This window comes from Zonotrichia leucophrys, chromosome 13 (genome assembly GCF_028769735.1).
Source record: "Zonotrichia leucophrys gambelii isolate GWCS_2022_RI chromosome 13, RI_Zleu_2.0, whole genome shotgun sequence".
Classification (NCBI taxonomy): Eukaryota; Metazoa; Chordata; class Aves; order Passeriformes; family Passerellidae; genus Zonotrichia; species Zonotrichia leucophrys.
In genome coordinates this window covers 3,291,816-3,304,780 of record NC_088183.1, presented here as the reverse complement: position 1 = coordinate 3,304,780, position 12,965 = coordinate 3,291,816, and the positions used below count along the sequence as shown (strand labels likewise).

Here is a 12,965-nt window from a genome sequence, read left to right as displayed (position 1 = left end):
CTTTTTATCCTGTCAAAGACCATTAGAGTGGTTTGAAAGGATTTTTCCTTTCTGCAACAAAGGAGCAGGTTTTGACTTTTTTTACTTTCCATCTGTACAAATGACCTCTATAAGAATGGTCCCAGGGTCTTTGCAGTGTTGTGTGGCTCTCTGGGATGCTGCTGGTGCAGGGGGAGCAGTGACAGCCTGTGCTGCAGCACCATGAGCCAGGAGCAGGGGAGACCATGGGAAGTGTTAAACATCCTCACTTGGAAAAAAATGCTGAAAAATTGGAAAAGACACATAAGAGCAGCGTGCATATTTTGAGACTGGAACAGAAGCCTTGGACTGGCTTCAAAGGAGGGGAAAAACTTACTACGTGTTGCCTTCAACCCCAGGGGAAAAGCAGCGTGAGAGAGGGGAGTGGAGAGCTGCTGTTGCACAAGTTCAGGGAGCAATGCCCACAGCTGCTCAGTGCTGTGCTGCAGGAGCCAGCCTCCCTGGAAAGGAGCTGTAGCCACAGCCACAGGTCTGTGGGCTTGGTTCAGGCAGGCTGGCAAGTGCTCTGGTGTCCGTGGTTGCCCTCTGGCTCAGAGCTCAGTGTCAGGGCTGCTCTCAAGGAGCTGCTCCCCACAGCAAGGCAGGGAGCAGGAGAGATGGGGGATGTGGGGTGCTGGCAGAGCACAGAGGCAGGAGGGGTATTTGGAAAAACATCTTTGCTCATCCTGTGGTCAGGAGCTCAGCATGTACCTGGTTGTGTCCACGAACTGGAAGCATTTGGTAGAGCCAGACACAGCCTTGTCTGAGTGAGCAGGAGGCTGAGCCAGTGAGGTCCTCTGCAAGTGAGGAAAGCAGCAGTCTCTGAAGTGTCATGTTGTGTTTTGCCTGCTGGTGGTGTTGGTACTGATGGTCAGTAGGTTGTGTGAAGATGGAGCTGCTGGGGGAGCAGCTTTGTTTTATTGTGGCCATACATGGCCAGAGGTTAAGGATGTGCCTTTGGGTTCAGAGACAATAGAAACATAGCCCTTGTGATCACTGCTCTCTCACTTCTTCTTTCTGAAAAACAGGAAGGGAGGTTTTTGACCCAGAATTAAAAGATGAATCTGACATGTTAGCTTAAAAAGTCCTTTGAGTATTGTGCACAGATAGCTGCTGCTGTTTTCTATGGAAGTCAGAGCTACAGAGATCTGCAAACTGAGGATGTCTGCTCCTCTCTAGACACCTCTGTTGGTTAATGCTGTGCCGGAGCACAAGCCACATCAGGTCTGAGCTGATGTGTCTTGTGTTTGTCATGATTATCATTGCCCTTGCTGCTTCTGAGAATGCAGATTTGTGTTAATTGCCTGTTGAGCTAAGGCAGAAACTGAAGAGGACATGTAGAATTGTATGTGGGTATTACAGGAGTGTTCTCACTTTCCCCTGAGCTCCCTTTACAGCAACCTTTGTCTCTTGCCCCTGTCCCACTCCTAAGGTGTGTCTTTTCTCCCGTGTCCGTGCTGCAGGAAAGTGGGAGTGCCCGTGGCATCAGTGTGACGTGTGTGGTAAGGAAGCAGCTTCGTTCTGCGAGATGTGCCCCAGGTCCTTCTGCAAGCAGCACCGGGAAGGAATGCTCTTCATCTCCAAGCTGGATGGACGATTATGCTGCACAGAGCACGATCCCTGTGGGCCTCACCCTCTAGAGCCAGGAGAAATTCGTGAGTATGCACCTCCCATAGAAGGCCTGACTAACGGCGAGGACACCCAGCCGCCAGAGCAGGTGCCTGCAGAAACAGAGGCAGACACAGACCTGAGTGTTCAGCCCCTGGACAGCCTACCTCAGTCTGTGGCCCTCAGACTGCAGTCACCAGAAAAGCCCCCTGCTACCCTAGCGCTGAGGCTGCCTTCTTCAGACAAGCCCCCCACCACCCTTGCCCTGAGGTTGCAGCCATCAAACAAACCCCCTACTACTCTGGCCCTCAGGCTACCTTCGCCAGACAAACCGCCTGCCACCCTGGCTCTCAGACTGCCGCCGTCAAATAAACCCCCCGCCACCTTGTCACTGAGGCTGAAGCCATCCAACAAACCCTCCACCACCCTGTCACTGCGCCTTCAGCCTTCGGACAAACCTCCCACCACGCTGTCGCTCCGCCTGCAGCCCTCAGACAAGCCGCAGGCCGCCCTGTCCCTGAGGCTGCAGTCAGAGAAGCAGCCCATCATTGTAGCGCTGCGGCCTCAGCAGCCCGACAAACCTCCCAGCAACGCCGTGCTCTGGCCACTGGACGAGGCCTCCAGCGACGCCTCGCAGCCTCAGCTGCCCAGCAAATCTCCTCCAGGATCACCTCAGTCACCGCTGGATGAGTCACTTGTCACTGCTGCTGACCTGCAGCTCCAGCTGGCAGATGAGACTCCTGATGCCCCCGAGGTTTTGGAGTTATCGGACGAGTCCCTCATTGACAGCGGGGCGCAGCAGCCCGAGCTGCTGGATGAGTTCCCTGTGAAATGCGTGCCTCCTCCACTGTCTGACAGACTCCTGGCCACGGTGGGGATGCTGCAGTCCCAGGATGAGCCTCCCGAGGCCGATCAGCTCCAGCCCCTGGACGACTCCTCTGCCCAGAGTCCGCAGCCACAGGCTGTGCAAGAAGCTTCCAGCTCTGTGGTGCCGCAGGCTGCAGAATTGGAGATGGCTTCCAGTCCTGAGGTGCTGTGGTCTGTTTCCGTTGAAAAAGTTCCAGACTCCCCAGTCTCACGGATCCTGCCCTCAGAGAAGGCTCCTGGATCAGCAGTACCACAATCCCCGCCTCTAGAAAAGGCTTCCTTCTCTGGGGCAGTGCGGGTCCCAGACACAGAGAAGTCTCCCTGCTCTGGGTCACCCCGTCCCCTGCCTCCAGAGAAGGCTGCTGATTCGGGTGTGCCTCAGATCCTGCCCACAGAGAAGGCTCCCAGCTCAGGGCTGCCATGGCCCCTGTCTCCGGAGAAGGCCCCTGGCTCCCGGTCACCGCACGTCCTGCCCACGGAGAAGGGTCTCAGCTCAGGGGCCCTTCGGCTCCCGCTCACACAGAAGTCTCTGTCCCCCGGGGTGCTGCGACCCCTTCCTGCAGAGAAGGCTGCTGACTCCGGGGCCCTGCGGGTTCTTCCTTTGGAAAAGGCTCTCAGCTCTGGGGTGTCTCGGCCTCAGCTCTTGGAGAGGCCTCTCACTCTTACAGCCCCGTGGCCTCAGGCATCGGATAAGCTGGCTCCTGCTGTGGCTCCTCGGCCTCAGGCCTCGGATAAGCCTCTGGCTGCATCAGCTCCGAGGCTGTTGCTGTCGGAGAAGGCGCTGCGTCCCGTCGACCAGAACGCTCAACTGAAGGAGAGAGGGGCCCCAGCCATGGAGCTGAGTCCCCAGCAGAAAGAGAGGACCATGTTAGCTGGGGAGCAAATCTCTTGGTCTGCTGGGAAGGTGGTGACACAGGTCGGACAAGTACCTTGGCCTACAGAGAAACTACAGACGCACGAGCAAAGCCACTGGTCCACCACGAAAACACTGACGCCTGCGGAGCAGCCTTCCCGGACAGCAGAGAAACTACCAGAGCCAAACCTTCAGCCCAGCTGGGAAGTGGCCTCAGCCCCCTCGGAGCAGAGCCCGTGGACATCAGAGAGATTGTGTGCATTCGAGCAGACCCCTCGGCCAGCCAGGGAAGCTCCCCCGGAGCAGATGCAGTGGCTCGTCACGAACGTTCAGGCAATCGATCAGATTGCTTGGCTGAGTGGAAAAGCACAGACTCCTCGGGGGCAGGACCCTTTGCCTGAACAAAACACAGCGCTAGCCCATAACCAGGATTCTGTCTGTCGTGAGTTGGCTGACTCAGAGCCAAAGTGAGGTTGGTGAATATGGGAGGCAGGTTTCAGTCGTTTAATGTTTAGGGAGGGGGAATCTTTGTTTTGTTTTTTTTATTCACTTCCCTGAGCCCAGCCCCTAACCCATGCACATCCCATCCATATTCTCTTGTGACATGAGCAAGGACATTCTCTTAAATCTGAGTCTGGCCCAGTCAAAGGGAGAGAGCATCTGTGACCTTTTCCTCTTCCTTTTACAAATGGTAAAGCTGAAATAAAGAGTCCACTCTGGGTAAAAATCTCCAATTCCACTGAAATGGTCACATTACTGATCCAGCATGTTCAAGCTCCAGGTTTGATTCATAGGTGGGTTCCTAGGCACAGCCAGGGCCTTGCTCTTGTTACTGCATTTAAAGAAAATGGATCAGTCAGGCTGCCCTGGCACTGGAGATGTTTCAGGGATCATCTGGTGAGCAGTCAGGTGTGTGTCCTTGCCAGACTCCAGAAGCAGGGAAGGGATTTCATGTCACCTGCCCTGGTCTCTGTCCCTGCAGGGCATTGCTTTACGAGGTTTGTCCGTGTGTTTACTGGGACATGCTGTGTGTGTGGTTTGCTCAAGGACAGGGATCATCTCCAGTGAGATGGGACAGGAGCTCCTGCACTCGCTCAGTGCAGTTTTCTCCAGCAATAGGCAGTATCCATTCAGGCTCCTTTTTTACAGAGCTTTTTGTCCAGGCCCAAGAAGTGGGAAATCTGGAGGAAGTCAGGGAAAAGAGATCTTGGAAGAAGTCATCTGGGAGTTTTTTCATTCTTGTGTCTTAATCCTTTAGCACAGGACACGCGGAGTGTTTTCCTGCACTTGACAACGTAGTGACCCATAAAGCAGCAATAGCAGAGCAGAGTGGGTTCCTGGAGGTGCTGAGCACTGCCCTGCCAGGGGCACAGTGCTCCCTTTCCAATTTCCATCCAGTCTCTTCTAGACCTGTGTTGTCAGCGTGAGCCAGCAGACTGAGCAGTCCTTTCTCCCTTTGCCTCAGATGTGTTCAGAACGCGTTCCCATCACACCTGGTGTTGCCAGCAGCAAGCCAAGCCTGTCCTGCTCACTGCACAGAGGCAAGGGTGCCCTAGCTGGATCGGGACCCATCTCAACACCTTCCCCTTGTGTAGCTTCTGGCTTAACTCTTCTACAACCAAAGGAGACTTGAATTAACTGGACTGTGTTGGTGTGCATGTGTGTGTGCGCGTGTGCGTCCATCCAACTGAATTGTAGTTCTCACACTGGAACACGGTGGGCTCCAGCAGCTGCCTGGCTTTCTGTTTTTCTCTTCTCCCTTTTACAGTGAAGGCGATGTTTAGTACCTGGTGGTCATCGAGCTGGTGTCCAGACTAGGCCTGCTGAAAGCCGCTCACTCAAGCGTTGAGGCAGAAGTTGGTGTGGCTGTGGTGCTCGTGGGGCAGGCAGTAGAGTCCCAGGGACCTGCAGCATCTCGTGACCACCGGCACCCTCGCAGGCAGGAGGAGGACAGGCCTCCTTTGGTGGCGCTGCCTGGCCTGGATAGGGTTGGTGTCCTGCCGAGGAAACGCTGCTGACCAGCTTTTTCCCACTCCCACAACACATTACCTCTGTAATTACCTGAGCTCCACCGATCTGGGGCCGCAGCCTCGGATCTCCGTGCCGCCGCCAGACCCTTACGCAGCTCCAGTGTGTGTATCCTTCTCCTTCTCCTTCCAGGCAGATCCACAGCCCCTCCCCAGGAAGGGAGAGTTCAGCCCCATGCTGGCCTCCTTCCTCCGACATGGGAGCAGGTCCTTGTTCCCACCTGGCTTGCAAGTGCCTGCTGCTCCCAGAGCAGTCATGAGCTTTGCAGTTTTCTATGAAGGGAGGCAGACACCTGTACCAAGACAAATCCTGATCCGTTCTCCTTTCCTGATGTGTGCACCCTGAGACAACGTCCTGCTGTAGAGGCCAGGTGTGCTGGGCACAAGGGGACATTACCAGTGCTATCTCTTCTCTAGTCCAAATCATTTCAGATCTTTGTAGAATAGCTCACAACTTGGAAAAGCTTTATGGCTTATGGAAACTTACTTGTTTAATGTTTTTTTTCCGGGAAGACTGGCAGGTCAGTTCCTGCTTGCTGCTGAAACTAGGGAAATGCAAGCAGCTTGCATTTCTGTGTGACTCCTCCACAAAGGGAATCAGGACAACTCAGATCCATTGAGAGAGAAGATTACCTTAAGGGCATTCATTAAGGTTTTTAAACAAAAATTAAAAAAAAAAATTATGGCGTTCAGTATATTAAGTATTTATCATGTGTGAGAAGGAAAATAAATCTTGAATTTACATTTATAAACCTTCCCATGAGCTGGACTTAGTCATGTAGATTGTGTAAGTAGGGTTTCCTCAGTGCCAGCGCCCAGCTAGCTCCCACTGTAACCAGAGAGGTCTCTGCACTGCTCTGTCCACCTCCGCTTCGCATTGTCACGTGTTAACTAGTTACTTGTTTCATGAAAAAATAAACTGTGAATATTTTTGGTGCAGGCTTTTTTAAATCTGTAAAATGGAGAAGTTCTCAGTGAATTCTCACAAGAGCAGGTTTGAAAAAAATCACTTCTATAAATCGCGGGCTCACGTGGCAGGGTGAGGCTCACAGCAGCAGCCACCCTTCATGCCAGCAGGTGCTTTCCCAAAAGCTTGTTTGGAGCAGTGAACGTGGATTAAACCTTTGCATGGCATTTTCCACAGCCTACTTTGTTGCAGCTACTGTACCCTGTCTCTCTTCTTGTCTCCCTTTTCCACAAGGATCCAGGTTTCTGGCTTCTTATCTTGCAGCTGCTGTTGGGAAGTTGAGTTCAACTTAGCTCGGAGGCTGCTTGGCTAAACTGGTGTTGAGGAACTTGATTGAAGGAGGAAGCCAGGAAGCTGCTCTTCCCTCTTTGCTCTTGCTGGAGCCTTGGGTGATGCTCTGTCAGATCAGGAGGGCTTTTCAGAGGGAGTTGTGGTGCTTTTGGGAGTCTCTGGGCTTTTCTGGGTCACGTAGACAAGGCTTGACCAGCTGTAGAGAGAGGCCCAGCAGCCCTGCCCTTGTCCAGCCTGCCCTCAGCAAGGGAGCATGAGCTGGGGAACAGCTTCAGGCAGCAAAACCCTTGTGAAGGAAATGTGGGCATCTTCTGTACTCGAGGTGACTCACTGTGGTGGCAGCTGGCAGTGCTGCCTTGGAGGAGGAGAGGGACATGTCTGTGTTGAAGCAGTTGGGTTTGTTTGCCGCCATTTGTTGCTGCCTTCAGAATTCAGCCAGTTTGAATCACGAGGGATTTTAAAAGTAGAGGGTAGAGGCAAAGTAACCCATACCCCTGGCAGACTCTGTGGGAGACACTGCTGCAGCCTCGTGCTGGGCTCAGACCTGAGCAGCAGCTTCATGCCAAGGCTGTGATGCTCTTGCTGTGTTGGAGGGATCCAATCACCTGGTCACTTAGTCCTAGGTCAGCCCAAATTGCACCCCAGGTGGGTGAGAGGTGACTCCTGTGTTGATTCACTGCTGTGGAGCACTGTAGAGGGAGAATCAAGGGTGTAATTATCTCTGTCCCTTCCCTGGTGTCCCACGATGGCTCACAGGAATTTTCCAGACTCATTCCTGGTAGGAGTAGCTCACTCTTCCCATTTCTGAAGGGGATGCAGGCTCTGCTCCTGTGTGAACACTTTGCTGGTCACCATCCCTGCTGCCCCTGCTCGGAGCAGTGGGCTGGGGTCAGCAGTGGGCTGTGGCCTCCACCCCACTGGAGGACCCACTTTAGTGGGCAGGAGAGTCCCAGGTGTCCTTTGTGACAGAGGAGCTCTGATGAGGGGTAACAGCAAGGTCAGGGCCTTGTGTTCTGTCGGGATGAGGGTTACAGAGGAGGAGCCAGCACAGGGCGTGTGGGATGTGTGGGCAGGATGAGGGGAGCAGGCACAGGCCACTGTTCTGCAGGGCTTGTTCCATCTTCCCCAGTGCCCACAGTCAGCCAGGGCTCTGGTGAATCTAGCAGGAGAGTTATCACTGTAAGGAATAATCAACTCACCTACTGCACGTCTCCAGATGCAAATTAGCTCATGGTAGCTTGCTTTATTGCTGTTCTCCAGTTAAACTTTTCCTATTTAACAAAAAAAAAAAGCTCCACAAGAACCACAGTCACTTCAATACACAAAGCATCTGGGTGGTACTGTGGGAGCACGTGTTAATTCAGGGTTAAACCCCTGCAGGCAGAGGCTCTGAAGGTGTGGCTGGTGTTAAAGTTCGGGAGATAAGAGAGATGATTGAATGTAAAGGACATTAAAGAACTCGGGTGAGACAGTGCATCTGCTGGAAAAGCTTCAGCTTAGTTTCACAGAAAACAAAAACGGATGAGAAAGAAAAAGCAGCCCTAACCTTGATGCTCTTGGCAGTGTGTTCGCCCTGAGCATGCTCTGGGTGTGCCCAGCTCGTATCTGGACACCACAGCCAGTGTTGTGACAGGGCAGGGGGAGTTTGAGAAACTTCAGACCTTCAAGACCTTCTGTTTATTTTTAATTTCAGCCTTAACTTCTGACTTTGCTTGATGTTTGGAATAACCATAATTGTAACCTGCTTGTAATGTGCTTTGCCCTAAATTACTGATGAGGCTTTTGGCCTTTGCTAGCCAGTGAGTGTTAAAGCAAAGTGGCAAATCGTGCAGCTACTCTGAAAGTATGGGGGGATGCTGTGTTTGATCTCCCAGGCTTTGCCCGTGCTATTACCCACCCTCCTGTGATAGTGATAACGCTGGTGGCAGCACAGCTGGGCTGATGGGTGCTTGGGGCTCCCAGGGCCTGGGACACTGGAGCTTGGGGAGTGCTCTGCCACACGCCTGGCTTCAGCAGGAGTCTCAGCTGTGGGGTGGCAGTGCCCTTGCTTAGCAGGAGATGGGAGGATGCAAGATTCCTGCTCCAGGTCCTACAAAAGTGATGTGAGCAAAGTTTGGTGCCGGGGGAACAGGACAGGTTGTGTGAGCTCGGGCTGGAGGAGCAGCAGTGATGGACAGTCCCTACAGCACTGAATCTACCTCCTAGGGAAATCTGAGAAATGGGTGTTGCTATGGCCTATTTCAAGGTAAAGTTTTAATCATGTTTGCCCTTGGCAAAGCCCTTGGGCTATTGTGGTGCTATTGTAAACCGTTGGCAGCTTAGCACAGTAGGGCTGGACTCACGGCTCCTGGCCCTCGGGCTGGGGCTTCTTGGCCAGCTAATCCCATCCCCCTGGAGCTGGGGCCGGGCTTCAGCACTCCTTGTGACTGAAACAGGGCAAGGAGTGACTCGGTTCCTTCAGTTTATGGTGGTGTTGAGACTAAAGCAGTGTGCCACTGAGCCCCTGGGGAGCCCGTGGAGCCACGTGAAGCAAGCAGGCATCCGCTACTGCATGTTCTTCGTGTCCGTTTGGTACTGAGCTGGTTTCAGTTTTTGTTTCTTTTTCTGATGTTTCCGAGTTGTTGACTTCAAGGAACTGGGTTTTGTGTATTTTTTGTAGACACTGGGAACTTGTTGAAAGGAAAAGCCGCAAGCACCGGGAGGCTCAAGGTGGAGCGTGGCTGGAGCTGAGGGTGGCCCCGGCTGGTGTGGGTGGGAGGTGAGATGTGAGATGTGTTGGCAGCAGGGGGGCAGGCAGGGAGTGGCTCTCCCTGCCAGTGGCCCTGGATGCCTTTCAGCAGTGGCGCTCCCAGCCCTGCATATCCGTGGTGCTGAGCTCACTGCCCCACCAGCCTGCTCGCCCCCGAGACACTGACCATGCTGGGCACCGTGCCTCGCTGGTAATGTCCCCTGCCACCCTCCAGCACTGTGTGCTCCCAGCTGTGGACCTGGCTGACAGCTGGCCAAGGGTCCTGGGGAGGGGGGCTGCCCACTGCCCCTTCCTCACTGCCTGGGGACATGGTGGGACACTCATGGCAGCAGCAAAAGTGCTGGAGCCATGAGTGAGAGGTTTGCTTGTGGGAAGAACCTCGGTGTGAGCAGCCCCATGCTGCCTTCCTTCCCCTCTGAGATCTGCTGCCCACAGGGTGGTGGTGAATGGGGGTCCCCCACAGGGTCCTGTTCTGCAGGCTCAGGCACAGGGAAACACATCAGGAGTCGAGGATCCCAGCCAAGGCAGAGGCCAGCACCAGAGCACTGCAGGGGGGACAAAGGGGTGCTCAGCCCTGGCCTGGAGTCATCTGTCAGTTGTAAGAAGGAATGCCAGAGCAGGTGAGAGTAAACTACATATTTCCAGCATGTATATTATTTTTAGAAGAGGGAGAGGGGAGAGTCTTGGACCATTGATTACTTTCATTTTGCTCCCCTTAGACTGTTGGCTGTGTATGTGAAACTTATCATGAAAAGAGGGTTGCCCTGCCCAGGTGCTCCCAGAACATGTACTGTAATTCTTTGTATATAGAAGAAAAATTACTGTAAAGTAAAGTTTAACTTTACTCTCGATGTCCTCTTGTGGTTTGTCTTGCTGAGTGGGGGGAGGCAGGGAAGGGAGAGCCCTGAGGGCCTGGCGCGCAGGGGGGTACGGCTCAGACCACAACGCGTTTTATTTACATTGTACACCTCGAGAGAAGACGCTTAAATAAATCTGCAAAGAATCGAGCATCTCTGAGAGAATAAGTTACTGGCCACTGCTGGGCCACCACAGCTCCCACAAACACCACAGGTGGCAGGGAGGGGGTGCCCAGAGTGACAGTCCATGGTTCCTGGCCGGGCACGGCAGCGCTGTGCCGCTCTGTGTGCCAGGAGAGCAGTCCGGAGGCTGGGCTGGAGCCAGGCCCAACAGCTAAAACACAGCAGGTAAAAACCCGGAGCAGTCCGGTGAGCGCCAGCTGCCCGTCCGGCAGCAGCAATTCCCTTTTGGCACGGGGGCTCAGTGGTGGCAGCAGCTGTAGAAGTAGGGACTGTTCCTCTGGCTCAGGTTGACACCCTTGTCCTCTGGAAGAGAGCGGGAGCGACAGGCTGCTGGCACATCCACGCCACCAAAGCTGCTGGTCCCAGCTGTGGGCAGGTGCCCTGGGGAGGGTTTGGTGCCCCGTGGAGAAGTGCTGAGGTTCAGGGTCATGGCACGGCTCACACAGCACGGCCCAGCCCAGGGCAGGAGGCACAGCCAGGCTGAGCATGCCTGGGCAGGGCTGGTCCTGCAGCCCAGCAAGGCTCCCAGCTGCCAAAGGTCACCATGAGCCAGCTGGGTGGATGTGCTGAGCCTGGCCTGAGCAGGCAGGAGGATGCTGTGATGGAACTCAAACTCTGTGAGACAATCCCTGGCATGGAGCCACAGCAGCCCCAAGGGAAGCACTGCCAGACCCCCAGAGCTCATGCTCTGCACCCAGAGGCACAGGGAAGGGTGCCAGGGATGGGCCAGGTCCCTCCTACTCACCTGTCATCACCTGAAAGGCGGAGAAGTTGACGTAGTCCTCAGCCACCTTTTGGAACAGCTCATCTGGGGGCAGAGGAGGTATGGCAGGTGTGGGTGCCCCCCTGGCAGACAGAGTCCCCAGCTCAGCCAGGACACAGCCCCAGCAAAGACCTACTCACCCACACTCTGGCCCGTTTTACTGGAGGTCTCAAAGAGGTCTGCTTTGATCTCTGAAATGAGGACCCAGGTTGGCACTTGCTGCAGGTTCAGCAGATACAGCTCCATGGGCATGTCTGCCCCAGAGTCACCCCTTGGGCACAGCTGCTGACAGCAGGCTGGCAGGGACACAGGGCAGGGCTCCCGGCCCCTTGGCCCAGCTGGCCACGAGCCTGCCCCTGTCAGGACACGCCGTGCCCAGGGAGGTCCCTGGCAGAGCCCGTGCCTCACCATACAGGGAGCCCCGGTGCCATTGGACCTGCTGCGGGCCCACGGCAAGGGCAGAGCTCCTCATGTGGGAACAGCAGCTCAATCCTCCCTCACTCCCCACCCACTCAAAGCTCCTGGGCCCGGGAAGGGCGAACACCACCTGTACCATCAGCGTAGTCCTGCACGTCGTGGAAGTCAACCCCCCTCTTCCTCCTGTCCTCCTCCAGCAGGTCGCTCTTGGTGCCACACAGGTAGATCCGGCAGCCCTGCGGCAGGAACAGGGATGGGAGGGATGGTCCCCACCACCAGAGCCCCCTTCGTCCTCACAGCCCCCAGACCCCCGTACCTCCTCACAGTTCTGCAGCTCGTTCACCCAGAACTTGGCTCGCTGGAAACTGCCACTGTCGGTGAGATCTGGGGGGAGCAATCGGGTCTGGTGACACTGCCCCTCAGTGCCCGACCCACCGGTGGCACCACCACCACCACCACCCCGGCCCGGGCCCTTTGCAGCCTCCAGCTCCTTCCCCTTCCATTCCCCGTGCCCTTACCGTAGCAGACCACGGCAGCCCGGGCTCCCCGGTAGTAGATGCGGCTCATGGCCTCATAGCGCTCCGAGCCCGCCGTGTCCTGGGGGCGACAGGCAAGTGACAGGGTCGGAGGGTCCCGGGTCCCTCACCAGGGGTGGTCAGGGATGTCAGCGGGGCGCTGGCACAGCCCTGCACTTACCCAGATGCCCAGGGTCACGGTCTGGTCCCCCACGGTCATCACCTTGGCCACAAAAGCGGCTCCGATCGTCTGCAAGCAAAGCAAGAGAAGCGGTGGGAACCGGCCCGGGCAGGCGGGGGCACCTACCCTGGGAACACGGTGGAAACCGGGGCAGGGACACGGGGGAATTCACCCCGGGGCGTGCGGAAAGAGGCTGAGACACGCGGGGACCGACCCGCGGGGGCGGGAGGGATGTGGCGGGTCCCAGCCCGGACACGGCGGGGACAACGCGAGGGGACGCCGTCCCACAGACGTGGGTGGCAGCATCCCGGGGACACGGCGCGGAAACGGGGGAACCACGGGCAGGACGCGGGGGTGCCACGGGAGGGGCTCATCCCGGGGAGGCGAGGGAGACGCGGGGGCGCCCCGCCGGGGCCGCGCGGTGCCGGGTGTCACTCACGTTCTGGTAGGGCCCGGCGCGGAAGCGGCCGTGGGCGCAGCGCTCCACGAGGCTGCTCTTGCCCACCCCCTCCTGCCCCAGCAGCACCACCTTGGCGTCCACCCGCCTCCCGCTCATCCTCGCGCCGCCGCCGCCGCGGGGCGGGGCCGCACCGGCCGGGGCGGGGCCGGAACCGGGCGGGGCGGGGCCGGAACAAGGCGGGGCGTGCCGGAAGTGCGCAGTGCGGGGCG

The 12,965-nt window shown here is 56.3% G+C and overlaps 2 protein-coding genes across 6 annotated transcripts in view; one reads left to right on the top strand and one right to left on the bottom strand.

Moving 5' to 3' along the window:
• The window catches only part of NSD1 (nuclear receptor binding SET domain protein 1), a 60,280-nt gene extending 50,049 nt beyond the window's left edge, over positions 1 to 10,231 (top strand). For 3 of the 5 annotated variants that reach the window (XM_064724736.1, XM_064724738.1, XM_064724735.1), the window contains exon 23: positions 1,482 to 10,231. In XM_064724736.1, coding sequence (XP_064580806.1) covers positions 1,482 to 3,817 — 2,336 coding nt within the window. In that variant the 3' untranslated portion in view covers positions 3,818 to 10,231. The remainder of the gene's footprint in view (positions 1 to 1,481) is intronic. The other 2 variants (XM_064724737.1, XM_064724739.1) reach the window with 2 other exon arrangements.
• A 77-nt stretch (positions 10,232 to 10,308) lies between these two features.
• RAB24 (RAB24, member RAS oncogene family) lies at positions 10,309 to 12,902 on the bottom strand. Its single transcript, XM_064724740.1, has 8 exons — positions 12,736 to 12,902; positions 12,297 to 12,365; positions 12,119 to 12,197; positions 11,917 to 11,984; positions 11,737 to 11,836; positions 11,324 to 11,374; positions 11,166 to 11,228; positions 10,309 to 10,723 (listed from the first exon to the last, which is right to left on the bottom strand). The coding sequence occupies exons 1-8, from the start codon at positions 12,850 to 12,852 to the stop codon at positions 10,659 to 10,661; spliced, it is 612 nt and encodes a 203-aa protein (XP_064580810.1). The 5' UTR covers positions 12,853 to 12,902; the 3' UTR covers positions 10,309 to 10,658.
• Positions 12,903 to 12,965: the final 63 nt, after the last annotated feature.

What these genes read in the sequence shown, in the direction of transcription:
- RAB24 (XM_064724740.1), bottom strand. Translation starts at nt 12,852, where the DNA reads ATGAGCGGGAGGCGGGTGGACGCCAAGGTGGTGCTGCTGGGGCAGGAG. An exon ending in CCGTGACCCTGGGCATCTGG is followed by an intron (nt 12,198 to 12,296) that starts GTAAGTGCAGGG and finishes TGTCGCCCCCAG; the next exon opens with GACACGGCGGGCTCGGAGCG. An exon ending in CGTGCAGGACTACGCTGATG is followed by an intron (nt 11,375 to 11,736) that starts GTACAGGTGGTG and finishes TCCTCATTTCAG; the next exon opens with AGATCAAAGCAGACCTCTTT.